The 26037-nt window shown below is 46.1% G+C and overlaps 1 protein-coding gene across 7 annotated transcripts in view; it reads right to left on the bottom strand.

Annotated features, from left to right (window-relative positions):
• Positions 1–26037, bottom strand: part of GATAD2A (GATA zinc finger domain containing 2A) — a 111542-nt gene that overhangs the window by 62534 nt on the left and 22971 nt on the right. For 5 of the 7 annotated variants that reach the window (XM_080676942.1, XM_080676945.1, XM_080676944.1 and 2 more), the window contains one exon: positions 727–814. The exons of 1 other annotated variant lie outside the window; for it this stretch is intronic. In XM_080676942.1, coding sequence (XP_080533068.1) covers positions 727–741 — 15 coding nt within the window. In that variant the 5' untranslated portion in view covers positions 742–814. Of the gene's footprint in view, positions 1–726; positions 815–22443; positions 22501–26037 lie in introns of all 7 variants that reach the window. One more of the 7 variants, XM_080676943.1, reaches the window with a different exon arrangement.

Below are 26037 nucleotides of genomic sequence, written 5' to 3'. Positions count from 1 at the left end.
CCTTGATAAGTCACCTGCCAGCTGGACTATGAGGAAGCAGTTGACTGACCCAGGAGGTCTCCACACTGCCTCCAAGTCCTGTAATACTGGGTTCTACATTCTTCTGCAGATAGGCAGCCTTAGGCCAAAACGTTGCTGGCCAGGCCCTGATAGCAACAGACAAAATCCCACCTGGATGGCAGGGTCTGCCTGCTGGGTCCTGAGAGTCCTTGACACAGCCTGCACTTGACAGCTCTAAGCTGGGGGGGGGGGGGGGGGGAGGGGCGGGCGGCGGCTCAGTTTCCCCACAGATATGAAGCAAGATACGGACAACCAGCTCAAAAGCACCAGTACAAGGCCCTGCACTGCTGACAATGGTTAAGGGAAAATTCTACCAGTTTTGGTCAGCATTGGGAAATCAGAAATGGCCAGAGGGCCAAGGACACCTGGCCAGGATTATCCTTGGCCTCTGATCCTCACAGAGGATCGGCTCATCCTATTTAGGCCAGGGCTTTTCAAGTAAGTGATCCCTGAGACATGAGAGGAGAGCAAATGGAGGCCAGCAGGGTCTGGGTAGTCCCATGGAGACAGTCTTATCACACAATCCTGTAGGGAGGACTTGACTCCTTCCATTTCCTAGTCTAAAAGGTGGCCATCAGCTTCTGAAGCAGCACTCAGTTTCAAATGTTCAAAGAGCTAAATGAGTCAGAGCCTTCATTACACAGATACCAGAACCCAAGCACTCACCTGGCTTCTGGGCATGGAACTCTGGTCCTACCAGCTGGACATGGCAGCAGCTATGTAAAAGGCAACTTGCGTCAACGTGCTTATCAACCTAAAGTGAAGGACAGAGAAAAAAAACCCTGAGTTTTCAAGGAAAGTTTCTAGAACATTCTGGCAGTTTTAAATGCCTCCAACTCCTGTGATTACATAGTGAAATTTTAGATTTCAACCAGAGGTCTGTCTCAGCCATCTTCCATAGGGGGCAGCTGAGGAAATAAAACTTCTATCAGTCTGACTTATGACCTGATGCATTGCTAACCAATAAACACTAGCATGGCAGATGCTGTCTTCAACAATATGATCGAGATGAGATTGTAAAAGCCAAACACCACTGTGTCAAACGCCCAGAAAATGGTTCAAGGTTTGACTATAACAGTAATGACATTAACAGTAATACCCAGCATTTAATAGGTGTTTAACAGTAAGTTCCAGGTATTGTGTCAAAATCTCAGTATTTCTATGAATCCCCAGGACAACTCTAGGGGCAGATTACAGAATCATACCCATTTACAGAAAAGGAATCTAACGTGCCCAATACTCAGGAATTTGGTCACCTAGGTCTCCCTCTCCAGGTGCGTATTCCCTGGCACAGACCACAGAGAAACTACACATCGTTCCAAGAAGTGCAAGGTTTGCCCTCAAGAAGTTGAGAGTGCAATGTGTCTGGGGACAAGCATACTTCACCTCCCAAATGAAGGTGGCTTCACCTTTGAGGGGCAACTCACAGTTTTACCCTAGGAATCATCTCCTGAGATATAATACTGCCCAGGGAGGAAGGGGCTGTCTGTTTTACAGACAGGAAAACTAAGTTTAAAAAATATTCGGGAACTTTCCTGAGATCACAGAGACAGCAGACATCCAGGGCTTCAGGCGCATAGGCTAAAACACAGTGAACCAGCCAAATCCTGAACTCCTGGGCAGTGCTGTCAGTTTTAGCTTGCTGAGTGTTATCATTCTTTGTGCCCAAAGAATGCTTGCTCTGATATGAAACCTTTATTTTTAAACTGGGATCACAGCAATACACAGCTCATGGATGGTGAGAAACACTCCCACAGGAGAACTTGTAAAATAAGCAAATATCAGTGATATTTGGGCACCAAGGAGCACACAGTGTCCTCCTCAGCAAGGTCTAGGGCAGGAAAACACAGTGGATACAGTTAATCCTAGTTCTTTCATACCACCCAAGCAGTGGCCCCTCTCTGCTGTGGAGAGGGAAGCCTCAGAAATAGGGGCCATGGGCTTTCCAGGCACCTGCTCTCTTCAGGATCAAGGTCAATACACAAAAGTCAACAGTACTGCCTGGCCAGCATGGCTTAGTGGTTGAGCATCAACCTATGAAACAGGAGGTCATGGTTCAATTCCTGGTCAGGCACATGCCTGGGTTGCAGGCTCAATCCCCAGTTGATCAAAGATTCTCTCTCATCATTGATGTTTCTATCTCTCTCTCCCTCTCCCTTCCTCTTTGAAATCAATAAAAATTAAAAGTTAACGGTATTCCTACATGAAATAAACGCAAAGCTTTTTTTAAAATCCATTTACAACACCGTAAATGTGAAATAGTTAAGGATAAATTTGATTTTTTTAAATGTGCAAGACCTACAAACTGAAAACTATAACAATGCATCCTTGAGAAAAAGAAAAACTAAATTAATAGGTCTTGTCTGTGGGTCAGAGGTATCAATTCTCCCTCCCAAATTGGATCACAGATTCAACGCTATCCCAATAAAAAATTCCTATCATGCTTTTTTATAGAAAAAAACAAGCTGATTCTAAAATTTATATGAAAATGCAACGGACCTGGAATAGTGAAAACAACATTGAAAAAGAGGAACAAATTTGGAGGGCTTATCCTATCTGAACTTAAGACTACAATAAGCAAGTCTGTGATATGGACATAAAGACAGACATGTAGATGGGTGACCAGAATATACCCATGCACTTGTAGATAACTGATTTTCAATGAAGATCCAAGTATTCTATTCTATTCTATGAGACCATAAGACACTGAACAACATTTCCTGGAGGGTGAACTGGCATGGAGGAAGGTCATCTTTTTTTTTTTAATTGATTTTTTTTGGGGGGGCAGAGAGAAAAGAAACATTAATGTGAGTGTGAAACATAGATCAGCTGTTTCCTGTACACCCCCTGCCCCCCATCAGGGATGGAGCCTGCAACCTGGCATGTGTCCTGACAAGGAATTGAACCAGCAACCTTTTGGTGCATGGGACAGTGCCCAACCTATTAAGCCACACTGGCTAGGGTGAGGAAGGTTATCTTAACAATCTGTTATTTCAACACACACATTGCATCATGGGTAGAGTGCAATATGCAAGAATTTTTAAGGTCATCATGCTCCACCATGGCTTTCTCCATCTTAGCTCATGGCACATCCACAGTCTACTAGCGGCTCAGATTAAAATATGGAATTGCCATCTTAATCTGACTATCCCACTATCCAGTCCATCTGGAAATCCTGTTGATTCTGTCATCAAACATACCTGGGTCCAACCAGTTCTCACACCTTCCCTGGCCACACCATCCTCTCTGCTATGGTGGAGGCCAGCAAACTAGACGCCCTGCTTTCAATCCTCAGCTTGAAACCCTTTGAAAGTCCTGCATTCACTTAGAATGAAGCTTGAGCCCAGACAGTATGGCTCAGTGGATGAGCATAACCCATGCACCAAGAGGTCACAGACTCGCCCTGACTGGTTTGGCTCAGTGGATAAAGCGTCAGCCTGCAGACTGAAGGGTCCCAGGTTCGATTCCAGTCAAGGGCATGTACCTTGGTTGTGGGCACATCCCTAGTGGGAGGTGTGCAGGAGGCAGCTGATCAATGTTTCTCTTTCATTGATGTTTCTAACTCTATCCCTCTCCCTTCCTCTCTGTAAAAAAATCAATAAAATATATTTTTTAAAAAAAAAGAAGAGGTCACAGACTCGATTCCCATTCCCGGCACATGCCAGGATTCCAGCTCGATCCTCAGTAGGGGAGCGTGTAGGAGGCAGCCAACCGATGTTCTCTTTCTTCGATGTTTCTCTCTCTCCTTCTCCCTTCCTCGCTCTCTAAAAATCAATTAAAACAAAATTTTTTTTAAATAATAAAAGAATGAAGCTCGAGTCTCTCCTGTATTTTGAGGCCTACCCACTGACCAGTTGTTTATCCTACTCCAGCCTTGCTGGCTTCCTGGCCATGACCCCAATACACCAGGCACCCTCCCACCTGGGGGTCTTTTTATGTTTTAAAGAAAATCCCACTTTATCATTTTAACAATCAATTCTTCAATTTGCAACCCAAATTAAAAAGGACCTTTGAAAATATAACTACCATGACCCAGCTGGCGTTGCTCAGTGGTTAAGCATCGACCTATGAACCAGGAGGTCACGGTTCAATTCCCAGTCAGGGCACATGCCCAGGTTGCAGGCTCCATCCCCAGTGTGGGGCCTGCAGGAGGCAGCCGATCAATGATTCTTTCTCATCACTGATGTTTCTATCTCTCTCTCTTCCTCTCCCTTATGAAATATATATACACACACACACACCGAGTGGCCAGATTATTATGATCTCTGAACGCATAATCTGGCCACTGAGAGAGAGAGAGAGAGAGAGAGAGAGAGAGAGAGAGAGAGAGAGAGGGGGGGGGGAGAGTCTATTAGAGGCCCGGTGCATGAATTCGTGCATGGGTGGGGTCCGGTCAGCCTGGCCAGGGGGAGGGGGACAATTTGCATATTAGCCTTTTATTATATAGGATATACACTGAGTGGCCAGATTATTATGCATTCAGAGATCATAATAATCTGGCCACTCAGTGTGTGTGTGTGTGTGTGTGTGTGTGTGTGTGTGTGTGTGTACATATATATATGAAATGCCATAAAAAAATCCCTAAATGTCAACAAATGCCTAGTTCATATTCACACAACTCAGAAATGCCTGTATACAGCCTGTTCTAAAAATAGTTGCCAGAGCATTTGTATTTAGCTGCTCCCTCTGTTTTGATCAGTTCCCTCCTCCCAATGGCTGACCCCAAGTTGCTACTCAAATGTCTCCCTCTCAGAGGCCCACCTGCTGCTCTCCCACAGCCCTGGCTTCTCTGCAAGCTCCACACAGGCAGCTATTGTGTTTATGGACTTTCTTACCCGACAAAAACATAAATGCCACAAGGAAAGGGATGTCTGATGCATTTTATTCCAAGCTCCTAGGACAGTGTCAGACACACATACCAGGTGCCCGATAAATATATATGGAATGAATGAACAGGGATGGTTTAACATTGAAGAAGGAACCAATCTGAGGAGCAGAAGCTCTCAGATACAATTAGTGTGGAAGTTGAAAAGGAGCTGAACCAAGCAGAGACCACTTAGCACCATGAGATTTGGGAGCATTTCTCTAAAATAAAATATAATCGCTTTTCACTGATACAACATTTAAACTGTTTTGCCATCTACCCACACTAGATGGGTTTAGAGAGCTTTCAGTTTTTATTTCCAACCCATACATTTAAAACAGTATCAAGTAACCCTTAAGTACATAATTACCAACTCATAAGAGGCTCTTCTGTTCCCTTGATAAATCATTATGGTTTGGCTTTGACCCTGCACCTGGGTACTCCACTTACACACACACACACACACACACACACACACACACACACACACACACACACACACCAACTCTGAGACACACCCCCAACACAATGATTTCCCAGTTTGAGAAAGATCACACTTGGTGAGAGGGCAGCCATGGTGATTTACATGAAATCAAGTCACTGCTTTGGGCAACAGAAGTCCTTCGTAGCTATTTCATCCTCTGGAGCTCAGGCAAGTCAGCTCCCTTTTAACTTGAGGGGAGGAGCCCCAGCCAGACACTGGCTGCTGCTGGCTAGGGAGCTCCAGTTCCAAGGAGACGCTCAGGTTGCAGCACCCGTGGCCAGCCCAGTGCAGGGACTGGTCTCTAGGGCCATGGGCACCTGACTGGGAAGCCTGGGCTCTCCAAGGCAGGCCACAGAGGGGCCCATCATCCCTGCCAGAGGCCCAGCCTTTATGAAAGCTGCACACTTCTGCTATCCTGCACTAACCAAACACTTGTGCTGTCACTAAAGTCTTTAACTGTCTACAACCAGGTATTTACCACCACCCTGGCTCAAATCCAGTCTTGGGAACGTGACATTAGGCCAAAAAACTCCGAGGTGAAACCCAACAATATATTCTCCTTCTCCTGTCTATAGGTCCACAAAGTCCACTTTTTCCATGCAATTCAAGTGCTCCTGAAAGCCAAGGGTTACCTAGACCTTCTCTGTCAACAGTCTCAGCAACAAATGCACTGCCAAACTATTAGGAAGACAACTCCCTGGCCAGCCCTATCAGAAAGGAAGAAACTGAAGCAGAGCAATTGTGCAGCATGTCAAGATTCACTTGAGCCGACAATTCAGTTTTCTCAACTGGGATCAGCAAACTACTATCTGGACCTGATGTGGTGAACGGGTTTCCTGGAACACAACCATGCCCACCCAAGTGTGCACTGCCTACAGCTGCTTCTCTTACAAAGTAGAGCTGAGTAGTAGCAACACAGACAGTACAACCCCAAAAGCCAAAACTATTGACTTCCTGCAGTCCTGACAGGCTGTGCCCGAGTATTAAAGGAATAGAGGTGACCCAGACACAGTGGCATGCTTGAAACAAAAAGGACAGAGGCATACGAAGGAAGTGCTCTGGCTCCATGTTGGCCCCAGAGGACAAAGCAGTACCTGCTCTCCCCCTGGGATGGAGGCTTATTAACCTGCAGAGCAGAAGAGAGCATGACTCGGCACACTAAATGCGAAAAACCAGCCCCATGAGGGCCACGGAGCCAACAGCAAGGCCACACAAGCCCATCCTTGGCAACAGAGTTGGCCTGTCTTCACTGTCAAGCTGTATCCACTGAGGTAACAGCCACTCTATGCTTTCCAGGGCCCTGGTTTGCCCCTGCCTGTCCTCCCTCAGCCACAGTAACCACAGTCTCACTGAGAGAGAGATGGTCCATTCCCTACACTGCGCCAATGAGGCCATTCCTAAAGTCCCTTAAAACCCCCAATGCTAGCAACGTATCACCATGGATTTTAAGGCTTTGCTTGTTTCAGGCCCAGGTGACCCTATGGAAGTCATCTGGCACACACATTTGTATGTGTACACACCCACACACAGACATACTCGATGCTCCTTGTCTCAATTCTTTACACCCACATCTGCCTGTCTCTACCACCAGACCTTTGCACATGCTGTTCCCACCACTGTCCCACCACTGGGAAAGTCTTTCCTCCCACTCATCCTTCAGACACAAGCACCTGTTATTCAGGCCCACTCTGCCTGACCAGCTCTTACTCCATCAAACCCTTCCATCCCAAAGGACTAAAGCCCCATCACGTGGCACAGCTGAAACTTGACATCTGGCATCAAGCATCCCACTAGGTTCCCTTCCCCAAATGCTCCTCAAGAGAAAGAGCTCTCTCACTCATCTCCTTATCCAATGCCCAAGGAGACACACAGGAGAAAATAGGGAAATGGAATCCTCCCTGAGTTATAAATACCCAACCACTATGTTTCCACCACAGACTTGAGTAAAAACCTAACAATATAAACTCTATCCAGGAACCAGCAACATGGAGACAGGCAAGGACACAGCCCAGGTCATAGTTTGATTCCCTGTCAGGGCACATGCCTGAGTTGTGGGGTGTGCCGGAGGCAGCCCATCAATGATTCTCTCTCATCATTGATGTTTCTATCTCTCTAACCCTCTCCCTAACTCTCTGAAATCGACAAAAAATAGAAAAAGAATATAAACAAACATACAAAATAGAAATAGACTCATAGATACAGAGAACAAACTGATGGTTGCCAGACAGGAGTTGGGGGGGTGAGGGGCTAGGTCAGTGGTCGTCAAACTCATTAGTCAACAGAGCCAAATATCAACAGTACAACGATTGAAATTTCTTTTGAGAGCCAAATTTTTTAAGCTTAAACTATACAGGTAGGTACATTGTTATTAACTTAATTAGGGTACTCCTTCAATCGCACTGTACGTGCGCACCCGCACGTGGTATTTTGTGGAAGAGCCACACTCAAGGGGCCAAAGAGCTGCATGTGGCTCGCGAGCCGCGGTTTACCGACCACTGGGCTAGGTGAAAATGTGAAGTGAGTAAGAAATACAATTGGCAGCTACAAAATAGTCATGGGGATATAAAGTACAGCATAGGGAATACGGTAAACCCTCAATTTTTCGGACCTCGATTTAACAGACTCCAGACTTAATGAACAAAATTTCCAGTCCGTATGTCATATATGAAAATAAACTCCTGTTAATTTTAAAATGCTTTTAACCAAGATTTGCTTATAATTAAAATAACAGGTTATTTTGTTGTTGTTAAACTTACTGTTATTTTTAACAAATTTTAGCGGATGGGCCATATGTTAGAAAAAACTGTAGTAATTTCACCCACATAAATATTACATATCTACAACTGTAGTCTACATATTTAAATCCAAGAGTCACTACTCACAATGTTCAGCAAATGATTAGCACATAATCACACTACATCTCACATAGTAATTGCTTCTGCTGTCCAGTGGCCTAACTTTCTGCAGCAGTTTTAAATATATCTCCACACTATCTCCATTGATCTCAGAGAAGAAGGGAGAGAGAAACATGATGAGAGAATCACTGATCGGCTGCCTCCTGCACACTCCCCACTGGGGACTGAGCCCGCAACCTGGGCACACGCCCCAGGCCAGAATTGAACCCAGGACCCTCAGCCCGCAGGACAATGCTCCATCCACCGAGCCAAACCAACCAGGGCTGCAGCAGTTTTAATGCCTGCCAGTCCAAGTTCCAAGGAACATTAAGCCACGCCCCAGCCGTGTGCATTTGTTTACTCATGGTAACTGGTGAATGCATGCATTTACTAGAGCTACTCAGTATAAATTTAAAATTACTGCAATAATATAGAAAACTTTTCTATGAAATTAAATTTTTCATACATAATTTTAATTACACAAATGTGTTGACATAAGTAAAAATAGGTAAACTTGTCAATTTTTTAACATACGAATTCAGAAAACCTACTTTATTACATAACAAACTTTCAACTTTAATGGACACTCACCCTTGCTCGAATTAGTCCATTATATTGAGATTTTACTGTATAGTCAATAATATTGTAATAACCATATGGTGCCGGGGTAGAAACAGACTTATCAAGGGAATCAGTCACTTCTTATATTAATGTCTAACCACTACACAGTACACCTGAAACTAATCTATGTATATAAAAGCCAAGCTACCGGAACAACGGATGACGCGCACTGCAGTGGCCAACTTCCTGCACCCGCCCCCCAGCCGGCCCAACCCAATTGGCCCCCAACACAGGTGGGAGGCCAGACCCCACCTGTGAACAAATTTGTGCACCAGGCCTCTAGTACAAATAATAATGGATGTCGCCTAACCGGTGTGGCTCAGCTGTTGAGTGTTGACACAGGAACCAAGGGGTCACTGGTTCAATTCTCAGGGCACATGCCCAGGTTTGTGGGCTTGATCCCCAATAGGGGGCGTATAAGAGGCAACTGATAGATGATGTTTCTCTCCAATGTTTCTATCTCTCTATTCCTCTCCCTTCCTCTCTCTCTAAAACAAAAAAATCAATAAAAGCATTAATAATAATGATGTCAACTGTAATTGAGAAATAAAATAAACTTCAGATAGACCCAGATAAATTCCTGGATATTTAAAGTGTCCAGGAATCCAGAAATCAAATGTCAACATCTAGACTAATCTGAGGCTTTGGGAAGTGTTGGAAGTGTTTAGTACTGAGGATGTGTGGTGCGTTACATTAAAGGACATCCTAAAGAAAATGTCCCAAGAACACAAGAGGAAATGACATCTCTGTTAACAACAAGGACCTAGGAACTGGTGTCTCCCACTCAGTGTAAATGCTGTATTAAAGAAATTCTCTGACAAATAGCCACAGGAAAACAAGGAATACCTTTGATCTCTGAGCTGAGCACTAGAGCAGAGACGACCTCGGATGTTCCTGGACTCTGCTCTCCGAAGTCCTCTGAAAACTCTAGGAATCCTGTGTCGCCCCACCACACTAGAAGTACATCCAGGCCCCACCCCTCTGGGGACCAAAGAATACTCACGGAATCTCTGTGCTCCAACACTCCCAAGATGATGTTACAATGAACCTTCTAGAACCACACATATCCTTTTTTCTTAAAACCCACAATATGGCCCTAACCGGTTTGGCTCAGTGGATAGAGCGTCGGTCTGCGGACTGAAGGGTCCCAGGTTCGATTCCGGTCAAGGGCATGTACCTTGGTTGCGGGCACATCCCCAGTAGGGGGTGTGCAGGAGGCAGCTGATCGATGTCTCTCATCGATGTTTCTCACTCTCTATCCCTCTCCCTTCCTCTCTGTAAAAAAGTCAATAAAATATTTATAAAAAAAAAAAAAAAAAAAAAAACCCACAATATGTGGCACAAGGTAAGCCATCAAAACATTAATGCCTTAGTTCCTTTCTCCCTAAGCTATCTCTTGGAGGATAAAATGATGCTCTCATAGGGAATGTAGGATATTTCTAAATTCAAAGAGGTTCAATTTTTTTATTGTGTTAAAATATACTTAACATACTCATAGACACAGGCTACAGTATGGTCGTGCCCAGAGGCAAAGAGGGGTAGGAGAGTAGTAAAGGGTAAAGTGGGTCAAATATATGGTGACAGAGATTTTACTTTGGGTGGTAAACACACAATGCAATATTCATTGTCAACTGTAATTGAAAAATAAAATATTCAGCCAAAACCGGTTTGGCTCAGTGGATAGAGCGTCAGCCTGCGGACTGAAGGGTCCCGGGTTCGATTCCGGTCAAGGGCATGTAACTTGGTTGCGGGCACATCCCCAGTGGGAGGTGTGCAGGAGGCAGCTGATCGATGTTTCTCTCTCATTGATGTTTCTGACTATCTATCCCTCTTCCTTCCTCTCGGTAAAAAAAACAATAAAATATATTTAAAAAAAAAAAAGAAAAAAAGAAAAAGAAAATATTCAGATCATGTTTCATAGAAATCTACACTTGAAACCTATATAATTTTGTTGAGCAATGTCACACTGATAAATTTTAAAATATACATAAAATTTATCATCTTAGCCCTGTGTGGCTCAGTTGGTTGAGCATCGTCCCATGCACCAAAGGGTTGTCAGTTCAATTCCCGGTCAAGGCACATTACCCAGGTTGATCCTCGATTGGGGTGCGTGCAGGAGGCAACCAATTGACATTTCTCTCTCACAGCAATATTTTTCTCTCTCTCTCTTTCTCCCTCCTTCCCTCTCAAAAGTCAATTAAAATATATCCTATCTAATAAAGAGGTGATATGCAAATTGACCATCACTCTAACACACAAGATGGCCACCCCCATGTGGTCAAAGATGGCCACCACAAAATGGCCAGCAGGGGAGGGCAGTTGGGAGAGACCAAGCCTGCAAGGGAGGGCAGTTGGGGGCGACCGGGCCTGTAGGGGAGGACAGTTGGGGGGAACCCAGGCCTGCAGGGGAGGGCAGTTGGGGGTGACCAGGCCTGCAGGGGAGGGCAAGTTAGGGGTGACCAGGCCGGCAGGGGAGGGCAGTTAGGGGCAATCGGGCCGGCAGGGGAGGGCAGTTAGGGGCAACCAGGCTGGCAAGGGAGGGCAGTTAGGGGTGACCGAGCCAGCAGGGGAGGGCAGTTGGGGGCAACCAGGCCTGCAGGGGAGGGCAGTTAAGGGCGACCAGGCTGGCAGGGGAGGGCAGTTGGGGGCAATCGGGCCAGCAGGGGACCAGTTGGGTGTCGATCAGGCTGGCAGGGGAGTGGTTAGGGGGTGATCAGGCTGGCAGGCAGAAGCGGTTAGGGGCAATCAGGCAGCCAGGCAGGTGAGTGGTTAGGAGCCAGCAGTCCTGGATTGTGAGAGGGATGTCCCAGATTGGAGAGGGTGCAGGCTGGGCTGAGGGACACACACCCCACCCCCGTGCACGAATTTCTTGCAATGGGCCTCTAGTATTTTATAAAAGGAATTAAAAATATTTGTTACCATCTTAGCCATTTTAAGTGTATAGTTCAGTGGTCAGCAAACTGCGGCTCGCGAGCCACATGCGGCTCTTTGGCCCCTTCCTTGAGTGTGGCTCTTCCACAAAATACCACGGCCTGGGCGAGTCTATTTTGAAGAAGTGGCGTTAGAAGAAGTTTAAAAAATTTGGCTCTCAAAAGAAATTTCAATCGTTGTACTGTTGATATTTGACTCTGTTGACTAATGAGTTTGCCGACCACTGGTATAGTTCAGTGATGTTAAGTTCATTCACAATGTTGTGCAACCATCCCCACCAGTTCATCTCCAGACATTTTCATCTTGCAAAACTGAAACTGTCCCCATTAACACTAACTCCCCAACCCCTCAGCCCTAGCCCCTGGCACTCTACATTCCACTTTCTGCCTCTATGAATTTGACTACCTTAGGACCGCATATAAGTGGGATCACACAGTATCTGTCCCTTTGTGTCTAGCTTATTTCATTTAGTACAATATCTCTTCAAGGTAGAACCACACACATTTTAATTCTTTGGGGCCAAAGTATGTACAGAACAAAGCCCATGGAAAAAGCCCTGGTATACCCACAACCAAAATGGCTCTAGAATCCTGCTTCCCAGACTAGCCATGTCCCTAACATCCTCCACTATCAACCAGTGCTTTCCACCACTCCCCAAATAAATTGCACAATAAGACAGTGGCACTGAAAAGACTCAGAATGGTGAGATAGATCAATGCCAAATGTTATACCTTGGATGCACTGCAAGTACGCCTGTCTCACCCCAGCTCTTACATCCCACAGCACTCTGTCTCCCTGGACACTCCTTTCCTAGCCCCATCTCACAGCCATAAACCAGGGATTTAAAAAGTGCTCAGGTGGACAGTAAAGATGACAAACTTGTCTTGTGCACAAACTTTTCCTAAAAGTGGAAGCCAGAGACATCACAGTTCAACCCAAACCTATTCCCTGGAGCACCTGGGCTAGATATGGGACCCTATACAGGTCCACCAGGGGACTAAGCCCTGAACTTACAACATGTAAACTCTAAACAAGAGAGAGCTCGACAACTAGCCCAAATAGCCCACCTACCAATCCACATCACTGAAAAGGAAAACACTGCATCCCCCTGGTGCATTAACAGCTAGATCCCCTGTGCAATCTCATACCTCTGGCAGGTGCTCCCCACATACTTTGCAGAATATTTCTCTTTGAAAGGTAGCACCAAGCCCACCTATCTTGTGAGGCAGAACCAAGTCCAAGGATGCTGCACAGAAAACATTAACACCAAGGGACCCCACACAAGGTATCCACCCACAGAGGAAGGGCATTTCATTGCTCATCGTTTCAAACAGGAAAGCCCACAGCACCCCAATTATCTCTGATCAACTGCTCCTGAAGAAAATAAGAATAAGGGAGCAAAAATGATAGTCTGGGGTTCTCTGCCTAGTTTGATTTGGGCAAGCAAGCAGTCTCCTTTGCAAACATACATGTCCCTGAATGACCTGTGACTGCAAAACATGCGAGCCCTCCTGAGACAACTAACAAGGGAAGGGGGGAGGTTGGGGGAGAGTAGCCGAGTCTCCAGGACTAGTCAAAACAGAAAAGTTTGGGAGGATCACAAAAAGCCCCACCTGCAGAAATCGCCTCCATTGTAGCCTGTGTCCAAAGGAGGTTCCAACAGCATCCAGCTTCCCTCCCAAGAGACACCATCCAGGGGACCTCCATGTTGTATGGCATCTCATAGCTTCATAGCTGGTTATGCTTATTTTTATGTCAAGAAGTAAGTCCTCCAGTCATTCTATTCTTGTGGCAAGTTTTCTTGAGTTTGTTTTTAAAGAAGCAACACCTTATCACACAGGTAACCTCCTGGAAAGGCAAGAAGAATCCTTCTTTTACCAATGGACAGGGTGTCCTATGCTGCCTCTATGGCCTTGGCCATAAGCGCCATTTGCTGCCTCAACCAGGATCACGCAGCCACAGGGCTATGTGTGCCATGAGAGCAGAAGCAAAGCTACACCACCTGAACATCTCCATGTAGTAAAAACAGCATCCATTAAAGTCACTTTCTCATTTGTTGACAATAAGGGACCAAACCTGATCCGCATATTCATGAGGGGGCAAAGACCAAGGAATCCCCAAAGTCTTCTGAGGAGCAGCATGGAGACCATTGCTAAGCCATCTTCAAACAGGCAGTCCTGGTGCATAAACAGCTAGATCCGGCACACAATCTTGTACCTCCAGTAGGTGCAACACACATCCTTTCCAGAATATTTTTCTTTGGAAAGGAAAAGAGAAAACTGTTTGTTGTTCAAGAGCACCCAGAGAGAGCAGCATTCTGGGGCAGCCCCACTGTATACAAATGAAGACCTCCAGCTTAGGCTAGAGGGAAAAAAAATTCATGGTCCTGGAATACAAACAAAATCTACCCAGAGTAGTTCACAGAATTTATCCCAGCAATATTCAAGATAAGATTATTTTGATCAGTTAGCAATAGCAGACAGGAAGGCAAAAATCTCTCTGAAGGAAGGTAAACAGGAGGTCTCACCTCTAACCCTTGAAAGATCTGGAGCCTCTGCCTTCATCTCAAAGAAAGGTCTCATCCTCAGGCTGGTAACAGGAGACCGGGAATGAGTGACTGAAATCTATTGAAGCTGGTAGTTTCTGGATCACTAAAGGATCTGCCTAGATCCAAATTCAGAGCAGCTAGTGAGCACCCAAGTAGATAGCAGCCAGTGTCATCTACTTACAAACTTTCCAGATGCCCCGGAGCCAAGTTTTGAACAGGAGCAAGGACTTGGTGGAATTCTAGAAATCCAGTCTGACACTGGGCCTTCAAATAATAACCTATAACCATCTGACCAACCAAGCTTCCCTAAAAAGCAGAATTCTGTTTCTTTGACCATTTAGGGGCCAGGTCAAAGAGTCAACACCATCTATTAATTTCTCAGTTGTGGCAGGAGCTGTCCACCAAACACACCACAGCACTGATGGCCTTGACTGAGGCCACATAGTTGGCCCAAGGGGTCCTGAAGCCTCACAGCAAGGTCCAGGCCAACAAGCTGGTTCCAAGACTCAGAGGCTTCATTACTACTGCAAACTGATGAAGCACAACAGTAATGCCAAAAACCATGTGACTGACTAAAATGCTGCAAAGTGTAAAGAAATCATTAACAAATGGCAACATCCAGGAGTAAAATCATGGCTTATTCTACACACACTAAGGACTGAGAAACGATATAAACAGATATCATAACTTCCTGACAATAAAAACAACAGAAGGTACCAGAAAAGAGGTGTTCCTCGGGGAGGGTGTTCACAGAACCTCCAACTGTGCTCATCACCCCTAACCCCCAGGGTAAAATGAGGCCCAGATGGAGGTGAAAATGGGCTACACCTGGCTTCTCTCAGCTATTAGAGCTTTCTAGAACCCTGCATGGACACTTCCCATCATGTAACCCTCACAGGAGGTGCCAAACAGACCCAGGGCTCTGTCAGCTGGAGGGAGTTTTGCTTGATGTGTCCAAAGAGCCAGCATCTAAGAAGCACACAGGAAGGAAACTTCGCTGGGGAATCAAACCCCTGGAGAAAGCTGGTCTAAGAGGAGCAAGACAGCAAAAACCAAACTTCCCCACAGAAGCTTTAGGGAGAGTGAAGGGCCTGCCTTCCAGGATGCGATGGCAAGAAGGTGAGAGTCTTGCAACTTGCTTGCTGCTTCTCCCTCAAGTCAGGAGTTTACCTTGCTGGTAGGAGGTTTTAGTACGAAAACTAATGTGTTATGAGATGCAATGCAAAGGTCACTTGAATCTGTGCCTTAAAATAAGAAGACCTGAAGAAATCTGCAAGGGCCATGCAGGCCTGGGCCAGTGGTCGGCAAACTCATTAGTCAACAGAGCCAAATATCAACAGTACAACGATTGAAATTTCTTTTGAGAGCCAAATTTTTTAAACATAAACTTCTTCTAACGCCACTTCTTCAAAATAGACTTGCCCAGGCCGTGGTATTTTGTGGAAGAAGTCACACTCAAGGGGCCAAAGAGCCGCAGGTGGCTCGCGAGCCGCAGTTTGCCGACCACTGGCCTGGGCTATGACCTCAGTGGGACTTGGCCTGCATTTGAGACTTACCCAAAAACTGGGGACCCCCACAAAAGGCAGAACTAGGCCACACAAAGTCCACATCCAACACAAACTGGAATGTTGTTCTTCCACGTGCACACACCAGAGTGACTGCATAGGTCAGGCTCCTCTCCAGCAGACAGGGCCAGCAGATACTTTGTCTCCCGTGCAAAGGTGCACTTCTGTTGGTTGTTGAGAACACAGACTGCATATCCCAGAGAAACAATGTCTTAAGTGGGGTCAAGTTCCCAAGCAGCCCACAAAGTCCACCTCACTCCAGTGTCTCTAAAGCACAATCCTACTGGGACAACCCAATCCCAAGCAAGACATCTCCTGGGAAGTCACCCAGGGTCCCAGGCCACCAGCCCTTCCTGCACAGAGGCTGCAAGACAGGCAGGGGCCAGGAGGAAAGAGGCCATAAGGGAGACAAAGCAGGGGCATTCACTCACCTAAGTCTTTACTGGGCCAGCCTTGATATTGACCCTCATGCCTCCTCCCAGGCCATCCCACCACTGCTCTGCTCTGCTCTGCCTTCAGCAGCCTCACATAGACCCAAGATTCAGCCTGAGAGACTCAGGCCCTGCAGGTCTGTCTCCAACACCCTCGTGACACTACTGCCAGGGAGGGAGCTCTGCTCTCTCCATGGTCCAGGACTCCTGAGTGCTCATCATATTTTCGTGGGGCTGGAGGGGAATTCCTGACTCTTTGTTGAGAAAGCTACCACTGGGCACACAAATTCAAACTGCTACAGAAAAAGCACACTGAGGACAACTTTAGGGACATCAAAAGAATCATCTTTATTAAACATGATGAAAAAAGAATTGGTTCCCAAGAAAAGTGCTGACAATTACTGAATTCTTTATTTGGTGTCAGGCACCATGCCAGCACTTTACATGCCTGATTTCATTTAATCCCCATAACCACAGAACAGGTACTGCCAATGTTATCCACACTTCACATGGGGTACTACCAATGTCACCTACATTTCACACAAGGGACTGCCCCGTCACTCACACTTCAGAAAAGGGACTGCCACTATTACCCACACTTCACACAGAGGACTGTCACTGATGCCCACACTTGACAGGTAAGAAAGCTGGGGCTGAGAGGTCAAGGTAATTGGACAAGGTCACAGGGTTAAGAAGTAAAATGGGGATTCAGACTCAGGTTCGCCACTCCTAGGTCCAGACTCAAATCTGAACCACTGTAACTCTAGAACAGTCTGACTCTGAGTCCATCCTTGGGCTGAATCTTTCCCAATGCTCTAGGGAAAACTTCCTAGAGCAAAGATCAGCAACCCCACCCACACCCCCATTCCTGTTCTGAGAGCACACTAACAATCCTTTACTGAATTGCTGGGAAACCTTCTAGGGCCGTGGTCAGCAAACTGCGGCTCGCGAGCCACATGTGGCTCTTTGGCCCCTTCCTTGAGTGTGGCTCTTCCACAAAATACCACGGCCTGGGCGAGTCTATTTTGAAGAAGTGGCGTTAGAAGTTTAAAAAATTTGGCTCTCAAAAGAAATTTCAATCGTTGTACTGTTGATATTTGGCTCTGTTGACTAATGAGTTTGCCGACCACTGTTCTAGGGCAACAGTCGCCAACTGGTGGTCCACGAGGTCCAAAAGGTTGCCGACCACTGGTTTAAGGAAACCTTTGGAGCAGCGGTGGACCACTGGTGGTGGTCCGTGAGGTCCGAAAGGTTGGCGACTGCTGTTCTAGAGGACTGAGCCTCATTGTACAAGCCAGCATCCAGTGGACTTCCTTTCTTCTGTTCAAGCAGCACAGCCTTCACCCATGTAAGGCAGTGAACAGAGCAGACATAGACCAAAGGGAAGAGGACTGGTTCCCCTGGTCACTAACAAAGCAAGGAGAATTTGAGGATGGCAGAGGACACAGGGAGCAGGGGACAGCCCAGGCCCCGAAGGCAGGACTTCCAGGTGGGCAACTACACTAGGCAGGGCAAATTCCAGCCCTCTCAGCTTTCATATGGGACACCAGGCTGCTGCCCTTACCCAACTCACCCTATTCCTCACTGCCACCCCCAAGTTCAAAATCAGGACCCTGATGACATCGTGGTCATCACCAGCCAGGTGCCACTCTCTGACCCAAGTCATTTTCTCTCAATTGCCAAATTCCCAAGGCCCCTTTCCTTCCTGTGACCACAACCCCTTCCCACTCTCAAAACCAGTGTCATCACTTGGCAAGACACTCACCTATCTTCTCCCCTGGACTCTGCCAAAAGAGCCAAGATTTGAAAACATTTGAGCAATGCATGAAACAAGGAAAATTTCTCAAACCAGGAAGCATCAGCTGTTGGAATAGTTCATGTGGATATTTCAGAGAAGCATCTTAATCACTCATGGTCTTTCTGGAAAAGTATCCAGAATCTCAAGCTGGAAAATTCTCAGAATCTAGAAAATGTGGGTTACCAACTAGCTCCCAGGGCACTGGAATCATATCGAGCTTCTTCCTGGTCCCTTTAATTGCTACAAAGGTCTTTATCAGACTACGTTAAGGGCTGTGTCCCTCTAATTTCCATTCATTCATCACTACTTCACTCCTGGGAGCAGAGCGCAGAACAAACTTTTCCTACATATAAGAGATAGTCTCTTGGATATTTTATTCTCTCACCCATCTATCATTTATTGCTCTCTCACCTAACACAAAGCACTTAGTTTGGGGAGATGATGCAAGGACAGGTCAAGTTCTGCATCTGGCCCCAGAGCCCACAGCCATCCAACAGGATCACAGATATGCCCCTAATAGACATGCCCTAAGAGTCCTGACAATCACACAGGGCCTCCACACCTCCAACCACTACGTCCTCCCAAACCAGAGAAGCAGAGAGTGGCCCTGCAGGACCACAAGTTGGGCTGCCTTACCAACACCCACTTCTTCCATGCAGTAGTAGTCACAACCTAGAACCACCTCTCCAGAACCCAGCTCACCTCACCTTTACTCAAATTCAGTACCATTGAAATCAAAGATCTACAATCTAGGGGCTCTGTGTCACTCAGCTGCCACCTCTGAGATGTGGTCCTGCCCACCCTCCCGCTCTCTCAGGGCACCCTACCTTGTCTCTCCATGTGGCCTTAGATCCCCGGGGACAGGAACGGGCCATCTCACCCATCACTGGACCCCAGAAGCACAGAACAGCCTAAGCAGGAAGGCTACCCCAGTTGTTGAATAAACAGATGACCTGGCCCTAGCCGGTTTGGCCTAAGGGATAGAGCATCGGCCTGTGGACTGAAGGGTCCCAGGTTCGATTCCGGTCAAGGGCACATGCCCGGATTGCGGGCTCAATCCCCAGTGTGGGGCATGCAGGAGGCAGACGATCAGTGATTCTCTCTCATCATTGAAGTTTCTATCTCTCACTCCCTCTCCCTTCCTCTCTGAAATCAATAAAAATATATATTTTTTTTAAAATACAGATGATCTGTCCTCATCCCCTGGTATCCAATTAGTCCCCACCCAATCTACCTACACAATGTCTCCAGCACCTGTTCCTGCTTTTTATTCCTCGTCAGGCAAATTCAAGACTGTATTAGCTCATGCCTGCCTTTTATCAATGCCCTTTTTTCCTGACTGGCTTCCCTGGCCAATTCAAGTTGACATTCTTCTCTCCAGAAACATCAGGGGTCTCCATGCTTTTAGGACGAAGTATAAGCAGCTTTCCATTTAAGATCAACAATAATCAGAACAACCTGCATTCAGCAACTTTCTTTCCCACTAGACTTTCTATAAACCTGGGGTCTGGAAGGGTGATCTGCCAACTTCACCCTTCCATGAACGGACCAATGTCATGCACCTTCTTCATAAGAGCAGTAAACCCTCTGGGTCCAAGAAAATCCTATGTCTTCTCAGAACAGTGGAGGTGGGAGGAGATGATGGATGGGACAGGGAACAGACACAGATCAGATGTATATCTGTCTCATGTCATGGCATGTAACACATATGGTATTTGCACAACACAATAGAGTAAAACAAGGCTACTCAGGCTCAGGGGCTGGGGCCACCTGGCTTCAAGGATATCTCTTCACCACTCCCATCCCAGCCTACAGACTAGGAAGCTCTGAATTAGAGAATCCCACTACCAGCAACCCATCTGCTCTGGTAATTTCACCATGTAGTGATGAGAAGCCAGCACTGCATTTCACTCCATGGGGTACTGACCAGAGTATCTTATGCTCTTAAATGTCAACAGTTAACTTTAAAAAGAGAGAGAGAGAGAGAGAGAGAGAGAAATATATATTGATTTATTCCACTTATTTATGCATTCATTGGTTGATTCTTGTATGTAACCTAAGCTGGGACAGAACACGGAACCTTGGGTGTATCAGGACCACAATCCTGAGCTACTGGGCCAGGGCCTTAACTTTTTAAAATAACTTAAAAAAACAACAGTGGTTCACAGACTCAGAAGGCTGGTTAAACAAATCAAAGTTACCCTAATTTTTCTAAGCAATTTGTTTCCTTTTCCCTTCTGTAATTAACCAAGGCAACAAAATGAACAAGCTCCTGCCATCTCAAACTTTACAGAAGGTGAGTGCAAGTCTCTGAGCTGTTCACCCAATGCCGAGTTCCTACCCCAGGTAATGACCTGTTTACTTCTGTTGCCTTTTGTGGCAGGGTCACCTAATATTATCTCTGGAAAGTAACAGGAACCCCTTCCACACTCCCTGAGGGGGTGAGCAGGTGCATGATGGCTCCGGCAACAGGAAAGGCCTTCCATTCAATCCTGAGCTGAGATCCTGACTCACCAACAGGCCTCCTGGAAACTCTAGCCATCCCTTACCCCCAATCTTCTCTCCTCCAAACAAAACATTTTCAACCCCTCTAACCAGTCCTGTGACAGGGTTTAAAGACCACTCCAGCAGCCAGAACAGACTCCCACAGATATAAAAGATATACAGCAAATAACCTTCCTGAAAACGCTTTTTAGCAGGCAGGTTGCACTGTTCTAGAACCAGCCAGTATCCTTTGCAGAGCAACAAAGCCCTCTCCCTTGCTTTTAAGGATTTTGAAATGGCCACCAGCATATCACCTGAAGGATATCTATCCAAGAAACTGTCATTACTTGTTTTAATAGACAGGAAAAGCAGTTTTTATGCTCTTAAAATGGAAAGCCATCACCCAGTCAATTCCAAAAAAAAAAAAGCAGCCACGTTCTTCCTCCCTGTGTCCCATCCCATCCTCACACCATGATGACCTGGGCTCAAAAAGGAAACCTGCCAATGGACCTACATAAATAAAGGGAAGAGGAACCTAAAACAAAACTAACCGCCAAAACCAGTTTGGCTCGGTGGATAGAGCGTCGGCCTGTGGACTGAAGGGTCCCGGGTTCGATTCCAGTCAAGGGCATGTACATTGGTTGCGGGCACATCCCCAGTGGGAGGTGTGCAGGAGGCAGCTGATCGATGTTTCTCTCTCATCGATGTTTCTAGCTCTCTATCCCTCTTCCTTCCTCTCTGTAAAAAATCAATAAAATATATTTTAAAAAAAAACAAAAAACTAACCAAGCCATGAAGAAAAGATGACAGGTCAGCCCTAGCCGGTTTGGCTCAGTGGATAGAGTGTTGGCCTGCGGACCAAAGGATCCCAGGTTCGATTCCAGTCAAGGGCATGTACTTTGGTTGCAGGCTCCTCCCCGGCCCAGGCCCTGGTCTGGGCTCATGCAGGAGGCAACCAATTGATGTGTTTCTCTCACATTGATCTTTCCCTCTGTCTTTCCCTCTCTCTTCTACTCTCCCTAAAAATTAATGGAAAATGTCCTCGGGCGAGGATTAACAAAAAAAAAAAAAAAATTAAAAAATAGAAGAAAAGATAACAGGTCGGACCAGGGTAGCTTCAGGAGGGAACAGAGAACTATTTTTTTTTTTTTAAAGGTACCAAAGTACTATCTATTGTTATTTTTTTTTTTAAATATATTTTTATTGATTTTTTACAGAGTGGAAGAGAGAGAGAGGGATAGAGAGTTAGAAACATCGATGAGAGAGAAACATCGATCAGCTGCCTCCTGCACACCTCCTACTAGGGATGTGCCCGCAACCAAGGTACGTGCCCTTGACCGGAATCGAACCTGGGACCCTTCAGTCCGCAGGCCGACGCTCTATCCACTGAGCCAAACCGGTTTCGGCGGAACAGAGAACTATTATCTATGCTCCCCTCCCTTCTGCAAGTCAGCTGGGGAAAGGCCACTTCTCTCGAGAACCTCAGTTTCCAGTGTGTGTGTAATATCAAGGACTCCCCCACTCATCTTGAATGAAGTCTGTGTGCTGCATGGTGGGCACACAGCATAACTGCACACAGAAGGCAAGCTAGTCAAGGTGAATCCTAAAGTTGTTGCTGCCCAAGGACCAAAAATAGTTACATTTCTAATGCCCTGCCTGACAAATATAAATTGGCAGTAAGGCCGCAATTACATTTCAACCCAGATTCAGTACATTAATATCTTTACCCAAGAAAAGTCAAAAGCAAACCAGGCAACTCCTACCATTGACACCTGACGCTCTCCACTTCCTCCCCAAAATTCAGCATCAAGAACTGTTGCCTGGGTTAGAAAGAAGGGGAAAAAAAACACCTTAATAATAACAGGAATTGTAAAGGTTTGGGGAGACAGACAACTATGACCCACAAACAAATTGCTGAGGTCAGTCAGTTAATCAAACAAAAGCGTTAAGGAAAACACTAATCAAACCCTAAAATCTCCCAGAATCCCAGTGGGTATAGGAGAATCCCACCCAGGAAGGGATCTGACTATAGAATCTTCTGAAAGAACCACTGCCATTAAGGGGGTGGGCATTAACCCTTTAAATGCACAAGAATAATACATGAGGCAACAGAAAATGAAGTTCAGATATTCTGTCAATGGTAAAAAAGTCCTGAGAACATCACAGGTTTGGGGTGACTCAACCAATACCTTCAAATCAAGAATTCAGTTTGCCATGCTCCTACTTACCCCAAATCGCTGTGCAATTGTGGAAAATTTGTTTCCTTTGAGGACGTGAATAAAGGTTGTGGCAGCAACGTTTTCAAACAGGCCCAAAAAAACACGAGAAAACTAAACAATCTGTTGTCACTGCCACAAAAATTCACCAACTGGAAACTCAAGTGACTCTGCCTGAAACCTGCTCACCTCCAAGGTCATGATGAGCAGCTGCCTCCAAGGTAAGAATGTATTGGCCCTGGCTGGGTAGCTCAGTTGGTTAGAGCAGTGGTTGGCAAACCGCGGCTCGCGAGCCACATGCAGCTCTTTGGCCCCTTTGAGTGTGGCTCTTCCACAAAATACCACAGCCTGGGCAAGTCTATTTTGAAGAAGTGGCATTAGAAGTTTAAGTTGAAAAAATTTGGCTCTCAAAAGAAATTTCAATCATTGTACTGTTGATATTTGGCTCTGTTGACTAATGAGTTTGCCGACCACTGGGTTAGAGCATCATCCTGATATGCCAAGGTTGGGGGTTCAATCCCCAGTCAGGGCACATATAAGAATAAACCAATTAATGCATAACTAAGTGGAACAAATCAATGTTTCTCTCTCTAATCAATTTTTATTAATGTTTAAAAAGAATGTGTTGAGTAAAGTGTAGCGCCACTGACTCAAGGTCTCATTGCACAAAACAATTAGAACTGAAGGAAATGTTATTATGCTGGATTATATGCAAATTTAAGGCCATGGGGTTTTTCACATTACTTTGAGATAATATGATGACTTTTTAGATAAGATCTCCTTACAATGAGCTCCCACCTCCAAACTGTTAGGTTGTTAGGATTTTTTTATGAAGAAAATCTAGCTCCTCAAATCTGTTTCATTGTGCATAACTGAGCTGTGGTCATTGAGTAGTTGTCACCTGGGAAGAGGATTTTGTCTCAGAGGTGAATGGAGGAGTAGGGGTTTGTATATCCCTGACTCCTTATCCTCAGTTATCCTATGAGGATAGATACAGTCCCCCATCTGAAGTCAGATGGCCTCCCCTATGAGGTGATAGATACAGTCCCCCATCTGAAGTCAGATGGCCAGGAGGCCCACCCAAGGCTGAAGAGTGGTAAGCTGTAGTTAGTGACAAATCTGTTCATTCCCCAAGCCAGCTAGAGAGCTGGACAGGATGTAGGCAGGAACCTCCCATTTGCCACTGCATGCACCATCAGGCAAGCCATTCCCATCCCTGACGAGAATCCACTCAGGGATAAAGCCAGAGATGTAGGGGCCCCTCTTGGTTCTCAAAGGCAAGACCCCATGACAGATATGCCTGGTAAACATCTTCCCATCACACAGATGGAGGAGCTGTCTCTGAAAGTCAGAAGTGGGGTTCAGCAAGCACAGAGCCATGAAAGGACTGCCTCCTTTCCCCTGGGGAAGCTCCACAAACCCAGCAATTCCGTATCTCTGAGGCTAGCAGGAAAAACATGCAAAGTCTGAAATCAGAAAGGCTGGAGACAAGTCCCAGCTATAAAATAACAAACAACAAGATGACACTGGCAATGTCACCCTCTGTAGGGGACTTCGCCTTCTTCCATCTAGAAGGTGGACAGGCTGTGACTCCAAGGGGCACACAGCAGACAGTGACAGTTTGTCCCACGAGTTTGAAGATGCTCCATATGAGAGAAACAGCGTGGTCCTTAATGCTTTTGTTCTCTTCCTCATCTGTTCTAGTCATAATGATACACTCACTAAACTCCAATTTCTTGAGCAGGTGCACACACTAGGCACTATGCTAAGCCCTTCCATTTATCAGCTCACTCCCAACTCAGCCATTCAAGATAGACAATACCACCCCCTTTTTTGAAATGGGAGAGGACAAGGTTCAGCAAGGTCACATCACTAGGAAGTGGCTGAGCGAAGCTCACACCCAACCTCTCTGAGGTAAAGCCAGGGCTAGCCTAGTATGCTGCTACAGGGACCTGCTGCCTGGGAAGAGGCCCAAAGCCTCACCTGGCAAACAGCAGGCAGCACTATTCATGAGAGGTATCCCTGGCACCAGGACCTGGTTGGCCACTATATTACAGTGGTACTTTTTTCTTTTTCTTTTTTATCCTCACCTGAGGATATTTTTCCATTGATTTTCAGACAGAGTGGAAGGGAGGGAAAGACAGAGAAATATCGCTGTGAGCAAAACACATCAATTGGTTGCCTCCTGCACCCACCCCCGACCAGGGCCCGGGTTGGGGAGAAGCCTGCAACCAAGGTACATGCCCTTGACCGGAATCAAATCCAGGACCCTTGGTCCACAGGCCAACGCTCTACCCACTGAGCCAAACCGGCTAAGGCTACAGCAGTACTTTTTAAAGTGTGTTCAAAGGCATCACCCCATTTAGACTAAATTAAGTTTGAAGGTTGAACCAAAAGATCTGATCAGCAAAGCAGGTCAGGTGATGAGAACTCTGGAGACGAGCTGCAGAAGTACCAGCTGAAGGATTCTTCAACCTCAAACAAGTGGAAACTTTCTCTCCAATCCAGTGCTGCCTCTCCCTTCTGGACCCCAGCTACAGTTGCACCAAGTAGCCATAAAGTCCTACAACCTCAAACATTCCCCCAAACTCCTGCCTCAACTTGCTGGGAGTCCACTTTGGGGCACTGGCCACCCCCTGCCAGTTCCTTCTATCTCAGATGTTAGCTTTTCTGTATCTCAGATATCAAGTCTCGTCCTTTCAGATAACCCCAAGAATTGGGTATCAGGAGAACAGGAAAGCAAGGTGCCTGACAAATTCACCTGTGAAACAGGGGTACATTTATGAGGATGGAGAAAGTGGGTGCAAAGCACTGAGAAACTGCAAGGATCCTTTTCCCCACTTTGAAGGATTCCCAGCCACTTCCAAAGGCTACTGCAGATACTCTATTAAATTCCTTTGTCTTTTGAAAAACTAACCTACATTTTCATCAGACAAAGAGGTCACAAATACAGTCTAGAAAGAGAGAAGGACATTCCTCTTGACTAAAAGTCCTGGATCGCCCAGCCAGCATGGCTCAGTGGTTGAGCATTGACCTTTGAACCAGGAGGTCATGGTTCAATTCCTGGGTCAGGGCACATGCTTGGCTTGCAGCTCGATCCCCAGTGATGGGTGTGTAGGAGGCAGCCGATAAATGATTCTC

The sequence above is a fragment of the Plecotus auritus genome, assembly GCF_963455305.1.
Source record: "Plecotus auritus genome assembly, chromosome: 6".
In the NCBI taxonomy this organism is placed as follows: Eukaryota; Metazoa; Chordata; class Mammalia; order Chiroptera; family Vespertilionidae; genus Plecotus; species Plecotus auritus.
This window is presented reverse-complemented; position numbering and strand designations above follow the sequence as displayed.